This window comes from Plasmodium brasilianum, chromosome 12 (assembly GCF_023973825.1).
Source record: "Plasmodium brasilianum strain Bolivian I chromosome 12, whole genome shotgun sequence".
NCBI lineage: Eukaryota > Apicomplexa > Aconoidasida > Haemosporida > Plasmodiidae > Plasmodium > Plasmodium brasilianum.
Window position 1 is genome coordinate 71,865 of NC_090125.1, and position 23,188 is coordinate 95,052.

Below are 23,188 nucleotides of genomic sequence, written 5' to 3' on the forward strand. Positions count from 1 at the left end.
TTATATTTTATCGCTACTATATAATTTTTAAATGGAATAATTTTTAATTATATATTATTTATATTAACATTTCTAAATGCAAATTTTGTAAATTTAAGGATATTATTTAATTTTTCATTTTTTAATATATATATATATTTTTTAGCAGTATTATTAAAAAAAAAAAAAACTATGAAGTAATTCCTATATATAATATACTAAAACCTAATAACTTTGGTTCACTAATATATTTGCATAATAATATTTGGAATAAAAATAAATTTTTATTTTTGTTACTAATTCATTTTGTAATAAATATTAAATTAATTCGTATATCATATTATTAAATACACTGTTATGCAAGTGTAATCAAAATATAATAAATGTATTTTTTCTTTGATTGGTAAAACTTCATAATAAGTAAATTAATTGTCTACAATGTATGTAATCATTACAAATTAAAATTGAATTATCAATTTTTGAATATATAGTACTAATAACTTGAACCTGAACAAACAAAAGTTAAATACAAGCTTATGTCATATAAAGAAAAGAATGTAACTTCATAACATATCATAACTTTTAATATTTAATCAGATAAAAATATATAATTAAAAAACTTTAAAAGTTGTATTAACAAGGTTGTTAATTTTGCTAAGTATATATATTAAAAATAATGATATTAAAGTATCAATGTCCAATTATATTTTTTTAAGAAAGCTGAAATACTTAAGGTGTTTCATGTTCTAATTTATATATATTCAAAAATACTTAGCATATGATTAATAAATCTAATAATTATCTAAGTGCGTCTTTCAATATGAACTTATAGTAGAGCAATTTCAACAAAATTAGAGATTAATAATGTTAAAATTCCATAAATAAATTTATTACAAAACAGTATAATATATCTTTATTTTTAATATAGAGATTTATATTTAAATTATAATATATTAGAGATTATAGTATTGTCAAAACCTCTATAACAATTTTATAATGTACTTATACATGTAATGTTCATACTATGAAAAACTTATATTATTTAATAGTTAATTAAATTTTTTCATCTTTTATTTTTGTTACATAATTATAATTAATTTAAAATGTAAAAATATTTAATGTTTCTACATATATTTATATATAGAATATAAATATATATATTATACAAAGTTAAATGATATAAATGTAAAAGTAAAACTTTAACTTCCATATACATTATGATAGAGAGAATTCACAGATTACTTTTTAATTGTATAATATAGTCTATTTATCGAATATTACATTTATAATTGAAAAAAGTTTTTACAGGACGTATATTCTTAATTTAAGTAATAAATTCTTATTGTCACATACATACATTTTATTTAAAATTACTTTTCGTTTAATTAAATTTTAATTTTAGTAAAATTCGTGAAGTTCAGATTCTTAACCAGTGTATATATTGTTAAAACTTATTATAAATATTAAATGAAATAATATGAGAATTATAATCTTAACAATAAAAACAATTATAATAAAATAAAAGAGAAATATCTATGCTTTATATATAGTAAACATTTATCTATTTATATTATTTTAAAATGTCCAAAATATTCCCAAATAAATATTACATTATAATAGGAAATGTATATTGGAATGAACTAGAATTATTTTATTTATTTGTATAATATATCAGTATAAATATATGAGATTCATATAAATAAACAAATAGAAAAAAGTAATTTCCTCTAAAATATTTTTATTTACAATAAAACAACCTGTTTTTTTCAAATAATTATATTGTCTATTAGAATAGTTTATTTCATATTTTACTAATTATGCTACCTTATTTTAATACTATTAAAAAGTAAAGAAGAAATTTTCCTGTGTATTTTGTTTTTAAAATTTTCTGTATGAAAAAAAGTTACAAACCCCATATAAACATATTAAATATATTTTTTCATTTATATAAATATTAATATTACACCAATTTAATTTTTGCTATTTAATTCACGTAAATCTATATACAGTGGTTACTAATGGTACAGAAGAAAACGCAAAATTTATTTTTATATTATAATTATTATATTTGTCATTGTACCCAAGCGTTCATTTTTCTAGAAATTATACATAAATTTGTTTATTGAAAATATAAATTTGTCTATTTATATATTATTATTATACTTTTTTTATTTTTAGGAGAATACTGTAACATTATATCTTAAATATAGAGATGATTTTAATAAGAAAGCTATATAAGATACATGGAATAGTAGTAGACCTGGTGGAAATCCTACAATCAAATGTTCATCAATTAATTATGATAATTTTACCACTGTGTGTCAAGAGATTTGTAGATATTTAAATGAGATAAATAATCGTTATAAATATCATAGTCTCAAACTATGTAAATACCTACATTACAAAATAAATTCAGATGAAAATTATAATAAAAATCCTGATTGGATTGAGGGATATAAAACCTTTTCTTCTAGAACAAATGATATATGCAAGGAAGAAATAAAAAATATTCCACGTAATATTTTAGATAATCTTAAAGAATTATACGGATATTTTGATGGTTTTAATAAATAAATTTGTAAAGAAGATGAATCCATGAGAAGTACATGTGAAAATGTTAATAAAATTTATAAGTTTCATATTCAAAATTATGAGAAATGTGAAAAAAATCAAGGAGCTTTTTGTGAGGAGTTAAACAATTTTAAAGAAGCATATAATAATAAAAGAAGCAAAGCAACTTATTGTGCTGGTTTATCACAAATTTTACCACCTACAGAAGTAGATAATGTATTTACTGCCAGTATAACAACAGCTGCCGTATTACTTACTTTTTAACTTTATTTATTTTATATAAGGTAAACCAAGATTATATATAAATATGTAAATATGGAACTATAATATGTTTAATTCAAATTCACCAAATATTATCTGTACAAAAACAATTATATTTTTAAGTACATATATATCTCTTCTTTTTTATATAGTTTACTTCAATAAAAACCTTCTTACATAGTCGTTTGCAAAGGAAAAAAAAAATGAAATTAACAAAATTGAAAAAGAAAAAACAGAATGCTTAGAAAATATACTAGATGAAGTAAATGAAAATTGTGAAGAAAGTTTTCATAATATTGGTTATAAATCTCAAAGAGAAACATGAAGTAAAAGTCATATTTTATATTTTTTTCAGTGAAAAATCTAATACCCACTGACATATACACATAAGAGAGAATTTATTAATAAATAAAATAAAGTAAAAATAAATAAATGAATACGCATATATATAAATTATTAACATAATCATATAGAAATTATTCAGAGAAAGGGATAAAATAAATACAATACTATTTCAAAAATTAGTAGCACGAAAATCCCTTTATACATGAAATTTTCTTGAGAAGGAAAAACACATAATTTTAGAACATAAATATATAATTCAAAACGATAAATGATACCTTGAGTTTATTAGACAATAACACGTAAAAATTTTTATTACATAAGTCCTAAAACAGATTCCTAATATAAAAAATCGTCAAAAACACCATCGTTAATATTATTATATAAAATAAAAAAAAATTGGAAAAAAAAGTATTCAAAAAAAAAACATTTTTTTTTTCCCTTTATACAAGCTTTATTTAAAATTATATTATTATATGATCCCACTAAATTATATAGAATTGAAATTTAATCCAATATGCACCAGTTATAACATAGTTATCTTCTTGTAGAAGTTATTATATATATCATTACCGTAATGATACTTATGCGTGATGACAAGAAAAATGGGTTGTACAATTGGTATAATTTTAATTGAAAAAATCCTAAACGTCAGCTAATAATAAGTATGTTTTTCTAAACATTTATTCTAACTTTTTTTTCCCTTAAATACCCTTTTATATATGTAACATCCAAGGGAATTAAATTAATGGATATACGATAAATAAATAATATATAAAAAATTACATTATAATTATAATGTTTCCACCAAATTAAATTGTAATATCAAGTAAGAGTATTTATTCTACTATATTTCATTTTTATTCATTTTATAGAAAAAGATAAATAAAACATGTATTTCCATAAATGTAAAATCAGGTAACATGATAATATGTAAAAATTCATAAAAATAGAAAAATAATTTTTCTTTAAATGAAGTTCTAGATACAAATCCATTTTATACTTTCCATGTAATTTATCTTATACATATTACTTTACATGTGATATTTTAGTAATGCTGGCTTTTTTGTTCGTCAGGTAAAAATTTCAAGTACTGCTATAATTTATTAATTAGAAATTTCAAATTAAGAATACATTTTATTTACTTTACATAAGTATGTATAGTTTTAGACGTTATAACACATCTAAGTTGTAGTTATTAATTTATATGGGAGTTTTTTGTATGTTACATATTATCAAATTTAAAATAATTAAAAAACATATATGTATTGCGGAAATAATTATAAATTATTGTAACATTGTCATTTTCATATAAAAAGAATAAATCCATGGATTTTAACGACAAAGAGTTACCAGATTATATTTTTCATTACAACTTTAATAATCATAAATTTATATAAAAGTAGGTTCCACATATATAATATATACTACTAGTAAAAGTAAAGACACTACATAATTTATTATATTTTTTTAATTTTTATTTTTAATTTTACAATATTATATATATATATATGGGATTATGTGTATTTCAGTTTACAAAATTTGCTACAAAAATAAATAAAAGTTATAATGTTTAAAATACATAATAGAAAAAGCTACAATAAATATTCTATTATGATATATATTCTGCTCCACTAAAAACGCGTATATTCAAAAACCTTAAATATCTACAGTATTTTTAGTTAAAAATGTGATGTGTAAAATATAACTGTTTTTGTTACAAAAACGAATATTTATTTTTATTATTTTACAATAAAAAAAAATATATATATATATTTATTTATTTATTTTATAATAGTACAATTATTTCTTATATACACATATATACTATATAAATGAAATTAAATATTATAATAACATAATGTGATGTTTTTATATTAACTAAAAGAAGAAAAAAGAATTAGAGCATATATATATATTTAACTTTATATTATATGTAAGGTAATTATTATAAAATTCTAATAATAACACATTTTAAATAATTAAGTATTAAATGTATAAACGTCTATTTGGTTACAAGAATTTGTAATACTCAGAATTATTAGTTAACTATAAATGTTTCATTTTTTTAACCATTAATTTTTTATTACAATATTATATCTCTATATTTTATGAATTTAATAATTTAAACATATATTAAAAACGTATTTACAGTAAATACGCACTATAATATATTTATCATAATATTTCATCTATAATAAAAATAAATTAATTTTGCTTTCTACAAAAACTAAAAAAATTATCCACTTTTGATTTTACAAAATACAGAATAAGTCATGTATAATTAATTTAAAATGTATAATTCATTTTATTAGTTTGGCGACTAAATTACTAATTTAATCTAAAAGAAAAGTAAATGTAAATAAAGCACGTCCACATTATAAGATTAAAAACAAGTAATTATAAATAAATTTAACGAAATAATATTAAATGAACTTTTAGTAGTAACTTTATTAAACGTACTTATATTTCCTATACCAATATTCTTATATGCACAAATATATATTATGATAAAATATTAAATTCTGAGAATTCCTAAAAATACCAATTTAAAAAATAAAATAATTAAATTAACAAAAATTTAAAAAAATATATACTTTTATTTTATCTTAAAACAGTTATGCATATTCAGGTTGTATTATACAAATTAGTTAACTGTAAATACTCTTTTTATGAATGTAATATTTTTATAAATACTACATAAGTTTTTTTTAAATTTAAAAATTATTCCTTGGAATGAACTTGACTAAAAATAACAAAATTTACAATTATTTTCCTTCATCTTTTCATATTTTTCAATTTTTTTAAAGGTATATGCAATACCTAATATAAACAAAAATATTACAAAAATTAAAACTACTGAACCAGCTACTAAAATATCTTGAGATACTGGAAATGTTTTACAATCCGCATTTCCTACCATGCATTTATGTCCTGATTTACGAAATCCAAGACATTTATAAATTAAAACTAATGCCTTAGATGACGAAGTAAGCACTAATCCAATAAATAAAGCAAAAAATATTGGGATAGCTCGTGAAACTATCATTCTACGTCTTTTTATATTATGAGTCATTTTATTAATTTTCATATCACTTTTATCAAAGGTTTCTAATAGATTGAATATTTTTTTTTCAAAATATTTATCCACACTATTATGGGAAGACTTTATTTTTTTAGGTACTTTGTTCCACTCCCTTCCATTTAATGCCGTTGTTCTAAATTTTTCGATTTTGGATACATTATTTTCATTATTTTTAGAATTATCTTCATTTAGCAATTTATTATATTTAAAGTTACATCCTATAACATCATTTAATTTTATATACATTGAATCTCCTGATAGTTGTCTATTAGTTGTTAAACATAAATCTCCATCTAATTTATACTTCTTACATAATGTTTTACTAAAGTTATTCTAAAAAAAAAAAAAACGTAAACATTTATTATTTTTAAATATATATATTTCTATACTAAGAAAAAAATTTTGAAAGCAAGAAATAAATAAAAAGCAAAAAGCCAAAAAAATTAAAAAAATATATTAAATATTATTATCATACTATACTATTATAATGGCATATCAAAATTAAAATAACGAATGCAAGGATTTTAATACTGATGAAAGACCTGTACATTTCTTCCATTGTTTACATAAATATTAATAAGTATAGATTAATAAAAATATTAACAATATTCAAAATTTTTAAAATAATAAAAGTTGTTATTCATACAATTATTTATGATATGTTTATCTTATATATCTCAAAATGTATTTATATAAATATAAATATTATTAAATATTTCAATAAAAAGAAAACATTGAAGTTGATTTAGTATAATTTGTATAGGGGGCTATTAAAAAGAAAGTTATATATTAGAAAACACTTTGGATAAAAATAATTATAAAAAATTAATGCGTTCTTTATAAATAAGTGAAATTTTTTTTCTTTATTGATTTTTTTAAAAATGAAAAAAAAAAAAAAGTTTAGTTAAAATAATATCTAAAATTATTAAATCAATGACAATAATATTTAGTTTATTTAATAAAAAGCATACATTGTAGAAAATGGTCACAAATATATATTAAGAAGCTACCTATTAGTTACAGCTTGTATGCAATTGATAATTCTAATAATATACATGTTTTTTTTATCGTTTTGCGATATATATATAGTATTATTTATTATTAAAGTAAAAATAGTAGTAAAGGAATATGTTTTTAGTAATATATTTTTTATTATATTATATGTATGTTAGTACAATTTTAAAAAAATATGTTCTTTTATAATTATATATTTATAATGTAAAATTCATAACTAGTAATAAATATACAATTTATATATATATTTTGAAACACTATAATAATAAGGGACATATATGCTTATAATGATTTTATAATATTATACATAGATGTAAATCCTATAAATAATTTACGCTATATAATGAAAAATTTCTAATTTTATATATTCCATATGTTTTTTTCTTTTTTAAATATAAATAAGTGCATATTCACAAAAATGTTAATTCTTCTAAAAAATAGAAAAACAAAAATCTTGATAAAATATTTTCACTATAATACCACTGTATATAATTAAATAATTTAAAAAATAATTATAGCCATATAATATCATAAGCATATTTAATCACATAAAATATAATTTTAATTTATATAAATGTATAATATAAAACATTTTGAAATATAGTTAATATATTATCATTATGGATGAAAAATTTTGAAAAAACACGTCATATATTATTTATATAATAGATACTAAAAAATATATTTTTAAAAGGAAGTGAAAACAATAATACTTTTATATAGCATATAAATTTCTTTTAACCAGAAGATTATTTTATGTATTTATATTTTTACGCTTTGTTCATTATAACACAACTATTAATTATAAATTAATTATACATAGAATATAATTACTTAAAAAAAAAAAAAGAAATATTAATTTGTTACAGTTAATATAATTTTTTGGAATTACTTAATGAAATTGAAAATATTGAAATAAATATATATTTATTCCATTATTTTATATGTATATATGTTAAGATTTATTATAACACCGGTTTTATATTTTTTGCCGACTTTTTTCATTTCATAAACAATTATATTGATGAATTAATTTTGTTTACATAAAAACGAGTTAACACATAAAAATTAGTAAAATTAAAAGTATAAAACTTATATTATTAAATAAATTATAACATATAAATTTTATATAATATATTGAAGAGAATACGTTAACTTTTATGTGCTTTCAAAAACATTTGAGAATACTTATTTATTTTAAATTTTTTTTCGCTTTTCCTTCTATTCAATATAAAAATTTACTGATTTATTTATTTAATTTCATCAATATTAAGCATACATAATTTTTCCCGTCTCTCAGTATATTTAATATTGTATGATTCATAATATATTTAAAACATAAATAAATCAACAATTACATACGAGAAGTAATAATATTATAAACGTAAGTATATCTTCATTTATTGATCATGTACTTTATTAGTTAAACCTAATAAGGGGCGACATACATATATTAAAAATTAGAATTAAGCTAAATTTAAAAAAAGTTTGAGTAATATTTAAATTCCAAAAAAAAAACTATAAAACATACACATTAAATTTTGAACCTCAAAATATAAGCAAAGAAAAAAAAATAATATACAAAACACATTAAAATTTTTATTAGATCATAAATTTTTTTATTCGCAATACTAGAAATTTTAAACTCAATTTATGTAATTTCAACTATATCTTTAAATTAAAATGTAATATGTAAGCTTTCTTGTGATCTTTAAAATACATTTTCAAATATACATACTCTGTAATTAATAAATCAAATATTAATTTTAATTAGGGTTTTCAGTTTAAATTTAAATAATCCCAATATTAAAAAAATAAGAAAATATATTATGTGAGATTCTGTTATATATAATGTATCAAAAACTATGTAAATTATTTTTATATAATTTAACCATTAATATTCAACATATTAATATAGTAATTAAAATATTATGAAGCCTACATAATTAATAAAAGCATAATAATCCATTCATAAATTAACTTATATATACTACATAAATTTCCTTTATGTTACTTTTATATAATTCAAGAAAGGTTTAATATAAAGAATAAACTCAATAATTCATATAAACCACTAATAGTTATTAGTATATTCATTATTCTGGTACTAATCCGGTAAACGGACGCATAGAGAAAATATATAATGTATCAGAAATGAATAAATAACAATCTATACATATTGATTATATTAAAAAATATAATTATAGTTAAAAGCGATTTACATTTTATTTTATTTCTGAATGAATTTAATTATAAATATATTAAACAATTTGTTAATAATTATATCTTTAGTGCGAACAAGATGTGCAATTCTCGAATAATACATACTAATATCAGACTAAAAATGATTCATATATGTAATAAATAATACTGTCAAAAACCAAGAAGAATAATGACAATCTCTTTTTTATTATGTGTAACTGTGAATTACCTGTAAAACAGGTTTGTATCTAACCATTTCTTATGGTTATATATAAAATCATAAATTGGACATAATTCCTTAGTTTAGTCATAAAGCTTTATTAATTCTATAACTGATAATTTTCTATATATAGATAATTCTTAAATACAATATTATTTTTTTATATAGCTATTATTATACATTTAAATTATTTAGAATTTTAAACATACTCAAATCGTGTTTGTAGTAGGTAGGTATCACAATACATTTATTATAACACTATAATAAATATTAAATTTACCTATTAAAAAAAAAAGATATATGCACATTTCTTTATATTACATAATAAAAAAGATACTAACAATTAATATAAACAGTCTTTTTTATTAATTTTATCATGAAATAATTATATTGATACAAAATAAAGCAAAAGAATGAAAACAAAATAGATGCCACTATTTCGTGTCAACAATGAGAATATTTCTACTAAATTAACTAATAATATGAAATGTACCTTATTATAAATATTTCATTGTACAATCATTTGTTCCCCATGCAAATACCCTTAAATACACACAAAAATTATGCCAAAATATTAAATTAACAACAACCATATATTTAATATACTAATTTAAAAAATAAATCATTTAAACATACTAAAGAACATCAATACGTATTATTATATTTTATATCAAAATAGTTATGTAAAAATTGGAGATATTCTAAAAATTAACTGCATGTTATATTTTTAACGATATTATATATCTTATTCTTTTAAATTAAAAGTTTTTCTTACTAAAGAACATAACTATTTATAGCAAATTTTAGAGATTTTTGCCTTTATCATTCATATTTTACCTTTTTCATCAAATAATAAATAATTCCCATTATAAATAAGAAAATCATGAAACAGAAAAATACCAAATTTGTCTATACAAGAGATTCTAATTTGTTTATAGCATTTGACCAGTTAGTATAATAAATTGTTACAATGAAAAATATCTCAAGTGCTAACCCTGTTAATAAAAGTAAAGACGTTGGAATAAATATTAAAGCTATCTTTTGGTATATTATTCCTTTTGCAATATTTCTATTAATTTTAGGGTTTTGTGTAATTTTATCTTTGGAATCTAATTAATTGAATATTTTTTTTTCAAAAAAAGTATCTACAGTATTAAGTAAAGAAGATTTTTTTTCGATGTTTTATCCGTTTCTTCTTATTTAATGAATTTTTATTAATTCCTGGTCTTTGAGACGATTACTTTCTTATTATTAGATACATTTTTCTTTGCTTCTAATAATTTTTTACTGTGCCTATTAACTGATGTACCTTCATAAGATTTTACACCCACCGATTCCTCTATTAGTATACAATTATGTGCTAAATATAAATGACACTTTATCGTATTTTACTTCTTATCCAATGACACATAACTGTTATTCTAAAAAAAAAAAAGTATACAATTAATATTTTGTATATTATATATTTCCGTACTAAGAAAATATTATTCTTAAAATTTAAATATGATATATTATTATAATACCTCATTATTGTTATAATGGAATATCCAAATTAAAAGAGTAAATGCAAGAATTTTAATAAAATTGAGAGACTTAAGGATTTTTTTCATTTTTTACTTTTTAAATGTCATCATATATATGCAACAGTATAAATGATAACGAAATTTTAAATACTACAATTGATAGAAGAAACTATTTATATTATTATTTTTTACTTATTTTGCATTAACTGTAATAAAGTGAATGTTGCAGTTATAACATAAAATAAATTATACAAATGTAATATATTATTAAAAAGATTTTAATATAATTTATACATAGAGTTACTATAAAAATAAATTATTATTAAAATTATTTTAATAAATCTAAATAATAAATATTTAAAATATTTAAGTTAATTTTTTAATAGTATTAATATGGAAATTTTTTCTTTATTTATCTGTGCCAAAAAAAAAAAAAAATATAATACTACGCGAAAATTGAACAATAGAAAAATAAAGGAAAATCAAAAATTATTAAATAAGTCATAAAAATTTCTCATTTATTTAAGAGAATATATAACATGGAAAATACGTCTATTAATATATATTCAATAGATAATTATGACATTTTATGTTACCAAGAACATATATTAATTTTATCCATATTTTATGCTCTATTTCTTGTTATAGTTGATTAATATTAATTAAATGACAATGAAAATAATAGAAAAGGAATGAGAAGTTATGAAAAATATTTTTGATTACATTAAGTGCCTATTAATATCTATACAAAAAAATATGTTCATTTAAGAGCTAATGTAAATTAATAAAATAAAATACATATTTACAAAAAATAATATATGAATTTATGTATACATTTGAAAGTAATACATTAATGATCGTTATATTCTTGTATAACAATTCTACAATATTATATTTTTTATCTAAATCCTAATACAAAAGATATTTTTTTAAAGAAATGATTAAAAATTCTTAATTTCCATACATAAATTATACCTTTCAAAAATGTATATAAATATATACAGATAGATATATTAATATAATAATAAATAAAAAGGTAATAATCCATTTAGTATAAAAATATTATTCGCAATTCAATAATTTCTAAAAAAAATATATATCCACATTTTCTTAAAATAGATGGTAGCAAAAAAACGTAAATATATTATATATAAAAAGATCTTGAAAAATTCTAGGGAATATAAAGAATTTACTAATTTTTCTTATGAATTAATTTAAAAAAAATTCTCCTATTTTCATTTTAATATATGCTGTTCATGAATTATTTTTTCAGAAAATATAAGCAGATATTATTTTCAAATAATATAAATAATACTTATAATGAGAAAATTATTATATATCTTATTAATTTTACTTTTTTTTTTATTTACAATAAAAATAATAATTATAATAATATATTATTATTTTAAAAATTATATTATTATTGACAAAAAAAAAAAAAAAATTTAATAAATTTCAAAAAAAGAAAACAATTATTACGGTTAAGATATATTTTTTTTAATCATTAAAGTTGAAAAAGGTGATATAATTATATATTATTCAATTACATTATACATATTGTAAAGTTCATAATGATTCATATTCACTATCTTTTGTACGCTTTTATGTATTCAACGATATATATTTTAAATAATTAAACAAAGGTTTTTACATGAAAATTGGGATACCTCTTAAATATTGGTACAAACGAAGCTTGTAACATGTATGTTAAGAAATAAAATAGAAAAAATAATGAATTCTATATAATGCATTAAAATTAAAATGTTAATTTGTTCATGTTCTCATGTATTCTACGCTATGTTCATTCTTCTTAAACATTTTTTCCATTTCTCTTTTATTTTGTAATATTATTTAATTATTTATTTGTTTAATTCTATCAATAATATAAACATCATTTTTTTTGTCATCAAATTATTTTTTTCATAAATATTTATAAATCCTCATAAAACAAGTTTAAATCATAATTATGTATGTATAATTATGGGTTAATAGATATAATATTCCTATTATTTATTGGTGCAGTATAATGATGCTCAAAAATAATAATCCCTTAAAAACACATTCTACTAAAAATTAAATTACAAAAGTGATTACTGAATATTTCATAGATATAACATAAATAATAAACTCTTAATTCCAATTCTAAAATTCAAATATTCATAGATGAATTATATTTAAGAAAGTGCTACTTCTTTTTTCTAATATTTTATTAAAAATATTTCGTTATTAGTTTGAAAGTATTACTAATAATACTGACGATACTTTCTCTATAACACTTTAAATGATATAAATTAATTTCTTAATATAATTGTAGACATATTAATATTAAAAAAATGTAAATAAATACCTACTTATTATTGCATTAACGTAAAAAGTATATATATATATTTTAATTATACCATATGACAATTTATATTATTACAGGCTCATAATGCAATTATATAAATACTCTATTAACAAAAGATGAAGAAAATAATTTTTTATATTGCCTATTTATATGTTATTAAAGTTAATTAATTTATTTAATTTTTGAATAACTTAGAAAAAGCAAATAGCTGTTAAATCGTAACATATTCTTTAATTTCAGTATAATATACGATTAATTCATTTTCACAAATTTAAATTAACACTACAATTAGGAGCAATAATAATATAATAATTGTTTTTATCTCATCATTAAATTGTAATTATATTAAATCTTAAGGTTACAAAGTAATATTAAATAATCTATAATTAAAAAGTATATTATTTTATTATATACGTATAATATCACACTTATGCGATTTAAAAAGTACCAGAAGTCTGTTTAAAAGATTTTCACAATTTTTACTTTTTATGACATATTTCATATAAAGTGTAATCTATGGAATAAATATGAAGACATATTTAGTGAAAAATAAAACATATCCTTACCTCTGTAAAAAAAATTATTTATATACATTCATTCAAAGAAAAAACAGACCTATTTAATGTCAATTTAACAATGATATTATATTTCTTTAATAACCTAAAGTAATAATCATTTTATAATAGACCTAGTTAAAAAATGTAAAGCAAAAAATTTTTAGTCAAATAGAAATTAACATTAATAAAATTATATGAATTATTCAATTATACATTAATTTTAATTCAAATATATATATTTTTCATGAGATATATTTTAATTCAAAAACATACGTATAGTGTCAAAATATTTAATAAAGTTGAAGTCTTCCATTAAAATACAATTGGAAAAGTAAGAAAACATCAAAAATTCAATTTACAAAAAAAAGCTGAGACATATATTATTACTCATTTCTATAAAAAATACAATCATGTTTAGATGTATTTATATAATGTATTAAGTAATTATTTTTCTTCAGTTTATTACTAATTATATTTTGCTACCTACTAATTACCATTTTTCAAAAAGATACATATTACTTTTTATTCTTGTGATTTTTTTCTGAACTTGATATTTTCATATTTTATAACTTTTGTATAGTAATAAATCATCCCTAATATAAATATGACATCTAGCATAAAGAAAGGTAAACAATATAAAAAAATATTCGATATAAATCTTATGGTAGAATGTTCTAAATCAATGAAAGAGAACAACGGAATAATATATCCTTCTAAAGGACCATTATCAGAGCTTATTAAAGGGATATTTAAGGTTAACAACCCTGATAACTCCAACGATCCTTTTTGTAAAAAATGCTTTAATGAAAAATCTAATATGGGTATTATCTATAACAATATAAATAGTGAAAATAAAACAATTTTTATTCCTCGTTTCCTACGCATTAATTTTTCATATTCCTTATAATTAATTATCTTGTAGTTTTTAAGGCTATCTTTATAATCAAGTTCTCTGAATATTTGTTTTTCAAAATAGGAATACTTTTTCGTTTTAGTATACTATATTGATTTTTCTGAGTTTTTTTACTGTACCCCTCAAAATATAACAAACCTTTATGTGAATGTCTGTGTCTTTCAGTTTTTTCTTTTACATTATTACATATATTTTTTTTTCTGTTAAATCCATTATTTGACATCCCTTTTTTTATCTTTGAAATATTTATATCCTTCTCTTGTTTATATTTCGATAACAATCAATAACTTCTTGCATTTATTGTTCTACCAGGTTTGTACTTTTTATTCAAATATTTATTAAAAGTTTTCTAAAAAAAGTAAAAAAAGTAAATATTCTTTATTTAAACAGACAAATAATCTCATTATAAAAAAACGAATTAATTGAAATAAACAATAATAAAATTAATAATACAAATTTCTTTGAATAATATTAGTATACTATGAAGTCTCAGAAATTACATACCCATGTTAGAAGCATAAACAATGAAATTTCAATAAATAAGAACAACTCAATTTTTTGTTTCATCCTATATGTTTTAAATATTTTAATGTATTCAGTATGTATTATAATTATAATTAAGTATTATGCATACAATGATGTTATAATAATTTTATATTTATGAATAATTAATATTTTTTAATACTATTACGTGCTCTTTTAACAATGCATGTATATTCAAAATAAAAACATACATATTTTAAAATGTATATTTGAAAACGCTGACCAAGTTACAATCGTGGCTATAAAAAAGATTTCCTTAATCAGGTGATAATAGATCACATATAATAAACAGTTTTGTAAAGAATTCTAACGAACAAGTGTTCAATAATAATAATTTTGGCAAATATAAAAGAAGTTCTTGAATAAGATAATTAAAGTGAAATGTTAAAAATACTAAAAAAAAAAAAAGATTAGAATAATATTTTTTAAAAATAAAATTTCATATATAATGATACATAAGAGAACATAATTTCAAAAGAACAGTAAAAACAACGAAGAACTAATTTAATAGTGTGAAAAAAAACATGAAATTAAAGTAAAAATATTTTGTACAAAATTAAAAATTATGAAATATGTATGCATAAAATATAAAAAAGCACAAATTTTAATTGTATTCCTTTTATTCATATAAATGTTCATCATGAATACTGTTAGAATAAATAGTATTTTGTATGATAATTTTATATATACAAATGGATATGCAAGAAAAAGGTAACTTAATTATTAAAAAATCGTAACATGAACTGTAGCTGCAATAGAAAAACAGGATTACCATTAAATTAGCTTAACAATATTAATAATAAGATTATCTTATCATTTAATGTACGAAAAAATATACATAGTAAAATGTATACTCTTGTAATTAAATAATGAGAATGAAATATATTATGGAACTCAATATTTGAAAAATCGGTGCTATAACCTCAGAATTGTATATTAAACATATTATATATATAACAACAAAATGATATCCATTATTATTAAACGATATTAATTAAACCTTAATAATAATATTATATATATAATATTATGATAACTTAGATAAATGATGCCTATTCCTTTATTAGTTAAAGCACATTAAAAAAATTCCTTCTATAATATATTTTGAGTCTATATTTATAAACATAAATAAAAGAATATTCATAGTATTACAATATATATGTTATAATATAAATTATTGCATTATATTTTTCTTTTTTGTTATTTTATAAAAACAATTTTAGTATAAGAATACATCGATTATTATAAAGTACAGTATAATATAATATGAACTATAATTTTAAATTCGTAAGGGCCTTTTACATTAACATATACCACATTTACTACATTGTACATTTATACATATTAAATACAACAATATTATTATACGTTATTTAAACAAACTAAAGTATGTTGAATAGAATTACTTATATTTTCATCTACATGCTTTTCTACATTATATATATATATAGATAAAACAGATTCTTCAATCTTTTTTACGTAAAAGATTTACATATTCATTATGCTTATTTTGCAATTAAATATATTTTTTTAAATATACAAATAAAATAATCAAAGTTATATGAAAAAATTTTAAATAAATTTTGTAAATATTTATTAATTTTTCATTATTTTAAATTAAAGATTATAAATAAAATTCAGTAATATAGAATAATTTTAATCAATAATTCAAACAAAATAGAGATAAATAGATCAAAAAAAAAAAAAATATTTTAATATATTTATAAAATATTAAAAAAAAGAAAAGAAAATATAGTTTATAAATATCTTAAAACATATTTTATGTAGTTCATATATAATTTTCCAGATGTTTTAGAAAATTATATATTTTTTTATGTTGCCACATATTCATCCACTATAAAAAGTTCATAATATATATAATACTTACCATATATCTAAATAATATATTTACATATATGTAAATATATAATATTTTATAAAATAATAAACTATTTCCGCATAAAATATCCGTATACTACTATTAAGTAAAATCTTAAAAAGAAAAAAAAAGTGGCATATATTATAATGGATTAAAATAAAAAAAGTAAAACCAGGGGTAAAATATTTTTATAGAATTAATTTTAATAATAAATGAAAATAGAACATTTATACATAAAATTTGCTAATTAATCATAATCATAATAACATAATTGTTTATCTAAAATAATTAGTTACAAAATTTTTTTTATTAATTTTATTTTATTAATTTTCTGACCATTATTCATCCCTTAAGTACTTTTTCAAATGAAACATTAAAATGAAAAAAAAATGTATGTACATTACAATAGAATATTTTATGATGCTTTTTATATACTTAAAGTGTTCTCTAATTTTATTTATCAAATTTTGTTTTAAAAAGTACTATAAATTTATGCATTATTTGTTCTTAAATTATATATTAAATAATTATTTATTAATAGTAATACAAATATGTTTGCATATATGTATAAAATTCAAAAAAAATAATAAAAATAAATAATATTTTAGGCTGTATATTCTAATGCACCTGTAAATAATTAGAGAAAAATAATTATGAGCCTTTAGTTTTTTTGATATTATATAATGTAATATATAATTTTATTAACATGAAATTATTATATTATTATTTCTTATTGAAAAGTTATAATGTATTTTACATTTTCTAATGATATATTTTAATAAATTCCGATGTATTATATAGTGCTAATTTTCAATAGGTTGTATAGGTATCCTAATTTATTGTAATTTTTTAATATACCTAATTATACATTAAATAATTAACAATTTGTCTAAATTAAATTATTCAAATATAAGATTGCTAATAGCATTGTACATAGGAGCATATATATGTAAAAAAATATATTATATTAAAAATATTTAATGACATAATGTAAGCCATAATTACTAGATTTTTGGGTGATTGTTATATATAATATTAATAGTAATTTGTATATATTAATCGTATGTAAATTTTACTACTATAAGAATTTAGTATAGTTTATATATTATTAATTCTCATTTCTTTTTTCATTGTAGTAAATACAAAAGAATTGTTAACATACTAATTATAAAACGGTGAGAACTATACAAGAAATAAGTAACAATAGTAACACAATAAAAAAAATAAAAAAAATCGCAATACATATATAATGATAATTATGCGCAAAAAATTTTATATAACATATTAACATAATTTATATATAATTTGTTATTGTCATCTATTTGATCTTTTCGTTATAAAGGTAGTAAGGATTTTACATAAAATATATACGTAACTGCGGTTTACTCTCAAAGTATTATTAGTATATATATCCAGTAGACGTATGTTTAAGCTAAAAAAAGTTATAAAACATATTAATAAATATTAATATGTTTACTTATTTTTTAGTTATCTTACCATTCTTATTTAGATCGTCATTCTACAATTTCTGATAAGCAATATATAATTATTTTAAAATTACGTTATTCATAAAATAAACATATATGCATTTTTCTCTCAGATTATTTTTTACAACAGCGTATTAATATAGAGTCGTTATGGAAAAATGTTTATCCTCGGTAATATTCATTGTTGTTTAATACTATTAAATTTAATAGTAAATTACTTATGATAAAAAAAAGTTATAATACAACTGAGGTAAAAATTTACGCTCATTAAAATATTCATAATAATTCTTTTGAATTCAGGAAAGAGGTGTTCTTGGTTTAGGAGCATTAGCATACTATGGCAGATCAGAGTTTAGAATTATAAGAGAAAAAATAAAAAATAAAACTCCTTCCTTAATAAATGAGACTAATAAAAGCATTTTTAGGAGGGAATGCCTCGAATTGGTTGATTTTCTAATACAGCATAAAAAAGCACCACTTTACGAAAATCAAAATAAATGGGAAGGAACAATAAAAAATTGGGCAACATCATACTTTAAGCTGATAGCAAAAAAGCATGGTGGATGTTTTCCAATTTTAGATAATAATGAAAAAAACATTTTAAAATTAAACTATGAAGCACTAGATTTCTGCGAAAAAAAAAATAATAAAATAAGTGAAATACAATGTCTTACAGGAAGACGTAAAATTTTAGGTGAATGTGATAAAACATGTTCAAATAAAATTAATGAATATAATGTATGGATTAATAATGAAAAGGTTAATTTTAATAATAAGAAAGAACTCTTAAAACATAATTGCAAAAATCCACCATCCCAATTTCCAACAAAAAGCTGCAACATACTAAAAAGTAATATATTTAGAACACTTAATCAATGTAGGGATAAGAATTCAGTTACATTTTCACTTAGTACATCTAAAGAAGAAAAAACACCTTCACAAGTTGTAGGTCAAAACACAGTTAATAGTCCATCTACTGATCAAGTTCCAACCCAACAAGTCATGCAACATTCACTAGAAGGATCAACTCAAACAAAAGAAAAAACTACAGAAGATCAGGAAAAGGAACCGGTGTCACAATCTGTTACTCAAGTACCACCTTCAGATGCAACTTCAAGTTCACAAAGTAAAAGTGCTGAAATACAAAATATACAACCTGAACCAGAAACAACTTCAAAAACATCATCACAACCCGAAAATGAAGCTTCATTGTCACCAGGTTCTAATATATTACAGAATAAAGTTTTCCAAATAACAATGGCACCTAGTTCTACTGAAACTATATCGTCACATTCTCGAACATCACTTCTCTCCTCGACTTCTTCTAACTCTAATGATCCCCTTAAAATTCTAGGTACCATTAATGCTACTTATTTTTCCATTTTTCATATAACTACAATGTGTAACATATGTATATATATATAATACAATTACAGATTCAGAAAAACATACAGCTATCACAAACAAATACACTATTCTAATAAGCTTTTTATGTGTTATTGTATTTTTCCTTTTTATTAAAGTAAAATATAAAATATTTATTAAAAATAATATAAACTTTTTATTACTTTAGTAATTTATTAAATAAAAAAAATTTTTTTTTACAGTATGCTTTAATAGAAATGTTTAAAAAAAAAAAAAAGATAAGAAGGAGGCACATGAAATTTCTGAGACTACTAGTACCTTCATTTTCTAGCAATAAAAGTGAACTTTTTACAGATGATCGTTTAGAACACCCAATATATGATGATGAAGAAATCATAAAAAAAATTAAAATAAATGAACTTACAAAAAATGTATACTTATCAAAACGAAAAAAAGACAGATCCAGAACCATAATAGAAGTACATATGGAAGTACTCGAAGAATGCAGAAATGAAGAATGGGAAAAAAACAAAGAGAAATTCTTAAAAATATGCATAGATGAGTTAGCAAAAGAAGATTATAGAGCCTATCCTAATTCAACAGATGATGATCTAATAATAGAAAATATTAAATGTAGCGATGACATTACAAAACAAAATATTCTATGGAATAAATGGATAGAAAGACATAGAAATATTTCTGAAAAATTGAAAAAAGTGCAATGGATTAATAATTTGAAAAATGAATGGAAAAAAGAATTAGCTTATATTCAAGAAAGGGAAGAATTAAAAATAAAAGCTCCTAATGAAAATCACAAAGTTCCATTTATAGAAATAGAAAAAGATCTATGGAAACACTGGATATCAAAAAAGGTTATTATTATAGAACAATATTTGGAACAGGAATGGATTAAGGAATTGGATATGGATTTGAACATTATGTCAGATGAATGCGTAAAGGAAGATACAAAAAATTATGTAGCACTAATAAATACAGAAGAATTGCAGCACAAAGAAAATTATGAAGAATTATGTAAATATATAAAAAAAAAATTATTAACAAAGCTCTGTATTCTAGTACTTATGACCATATTAGAAGAATATAAAAAAGAGGTGAATTTTGATAATAGGGAATCATTTTTGGATATATCCATAAATGAATGGAAGACAAAAAAATATTCAGGTAACAAACAAGAAATTACAGAAAATACAATTGAATATATCAATAGTGATATAGAAAATAAAAGAAATAATGAATTCCATACTCATATAGGGAATGACAGTTTCGAAAATGAGATGAAAGATAGGATAGTAGAAGATTACTTATATTCAAGTTCTATAGTTAATAATGGGACAGTCGAAAAATCCATTGATATAGCAGAAAAACACATTTCATAAATTGATAGTAATACAACCAAAATATAGTTTGATTATATTCATGATAAGGTGCAGCTAAAAAAAATGTTTATTTGAATTTTTTAATGCATGTAAGAAATAAAGAAGAGGAATATAAAGTAGCAAGTAATAAAGAATAAAAAGGCAAGAATGAAATATGAAGTTTTAAACATCGATACTTAAAATATATTACTATTACTTATGCAATTTTTTCTTTCTAAATAAATATCCATTAGAATATTATGTTAATACTCTATTCAATAAAATTTGTAAGATGATATTATATATATCAAAAAAAAAAAAAAATTAATATTAACATTTTCCAAAATATTAAACATAGAAAAAACTAATATTTTGAATAATAAAAAAGAGCAAAATAAATAAATTTTAATACTATTTTTGAATTAATATAATATTGTCACATAAATTTATATAATTATATTTTATTCCATTAAAAATTACTGTACAATATTTTTCACTTTTTAAAAGATAATTATTATGTAATCTACAAGTATTCGCATTATTTGGCAATTAATACTTTAACGGATATAGTAAATTTGTTGATTGAAAAAAAAAGATTCTGAAATATATGAAAAGGTAATTATATTCCACATATAATTTGTCTTATAAAAAAGTAAACTATATATTCTATAAAAAACTGTTAATCTCTATGCCCTAATAAATGTTCACATATAAATAGTTCTTATTTATTATAAATTTATAATACTTTAACTGTTATATATATAATAATTTTTTTCTTGAGTTATTTATATATACGCAAAATGAAAAAATCATATATAAAAAATCATTCTCTTAATAAAGAATTTAATTTTTTTTCTCAACAATATTGTGACTTTAATAAAAAACGTTCATACTTATTTATGTACCTTAATATTATTAGAGAATTTATTTTATTGTTTATAAAAATTTTATTAAAATAAATTTTAAATATCAATGAAATTATTAAAATGATAAAAATGTTATAATAATGAAATTATACAGGATACATAATTTTTTATATTAACCTTATTATTCACTTTTAAAAAAAGATATAAACCGATAATTAAAAATGATTCTTATTGTGTTATTGTTCTTTTTTTTTATAAATTATAATTTATAAATATTTTTATAATATCAAAGATATAAAATATAATTATAAAAAAGTATATAAGGAAAACTGTACTAAATTGATAAGTTTCAACACTTTTTTAAAATGAAATACAGATGAAACAGAATAAAATTATTTCATAGGAATTTCAAAAAATATCAGATATTTTTATTTTTTCCCTTTCAATTAAATACCTATTTTTATTATATTAATAAAAAAATTTGGACACTACCTTTTTGGGTTTTGAAAAGAATATATATATTCTAACTTTCAATTTTTTTCTCTTTTGATTTTTGTAATTATAGAATAATATTTTTCTTTTTAATATTTAGTTAAAAATATTTTTTCTTATATTTTTTTTTATTATTTTATAAATTATACATATATATATATAAATA

At 19.0% G+C, this 23,188-nt stretch overlaps 4 protein-coding genes across 4 annotated transcripts; 3 read left to right on the forward strand and 1 right to left on the reverse strand.

Annotated features, from left to right (window-relative positions):
• Nucleotides 1–2,574: 2,574 nt before the first annotated feature.
• MKS88_004018 (uncharacterized protein) lies at nt 2,575–3,136 on the forward strand (the record flags this gene model as incomplete). Its single annotated transcript, XM_067217161.1, has 2 exons — nt 2,575–2,796; nt 3,005–3,136. The coding sequence occupies 2 exons, from the start codon at nt 2,575–2,577 to the stop codon at nt 3,134–3,136; spliced, it is 354 nt and encodes a 117-aa protein (XP_067071617.1).
• Nucleotides 3,137–5,899: 2,763 nt separating this feature from the next.
• On the reverse strand, nt 5,900–6,797 carry MKS88_004019 (uncharacterized protein; the record flags this gene model as incomplete). Its single annotated transcript, XM_067217162.1, has 2 exons — nt 5,900–6,571; nt 6,714–6,797. The coding sequence occupies 2 exons, from the start codon at nt 6,795–6,797 to the stop codon at nt 5,900–5,902; spliced, it is 756 nt and encodes a 251-aa protein (XP_067071618.1).
• A 7,908-nt stretch (nt 6,798–14,705) lies between these two features.
• On the forward strand, nt 14,706–15,008 carry MKS88_004020 (uncharacterized protein; the record flags this gene model as incomplete). The annotated part of the gene is made up of 1 exon (XM_067217163.1): nt 14,706–15,008. The coding sequence occupies one exon, from the start codon at nt 14,706–14,708 to the stop codon at nt 15,006–15,008; it is 303 nt and encodes a 100-aa protein (XP_067071619.1).
• A 4,065-nt stretch (nt 15,009–19,073) lies between these two features.
• MKS88_004021 (uncharacterized protein) lies at nt 19,074–21,685 on the forward strand (the record flags this gene model as incomplete). The annotated part of the gene is made up of 3 exons (XM_067217164.1): nt 19,074–19,094; nt 19,224–20,277; nt 20,544–21,685. The coding sequence occupies 3 exons, from the start codon at nt 19,074–19,076 to the stop codon at nt 21,683–21,685; spliced, it is 2,217 nt and encodes a 738-aa protein (XP_067071620.1).
• Nucleotides 21,686–23,188: the final 1,503 nt, after the last annotated feature.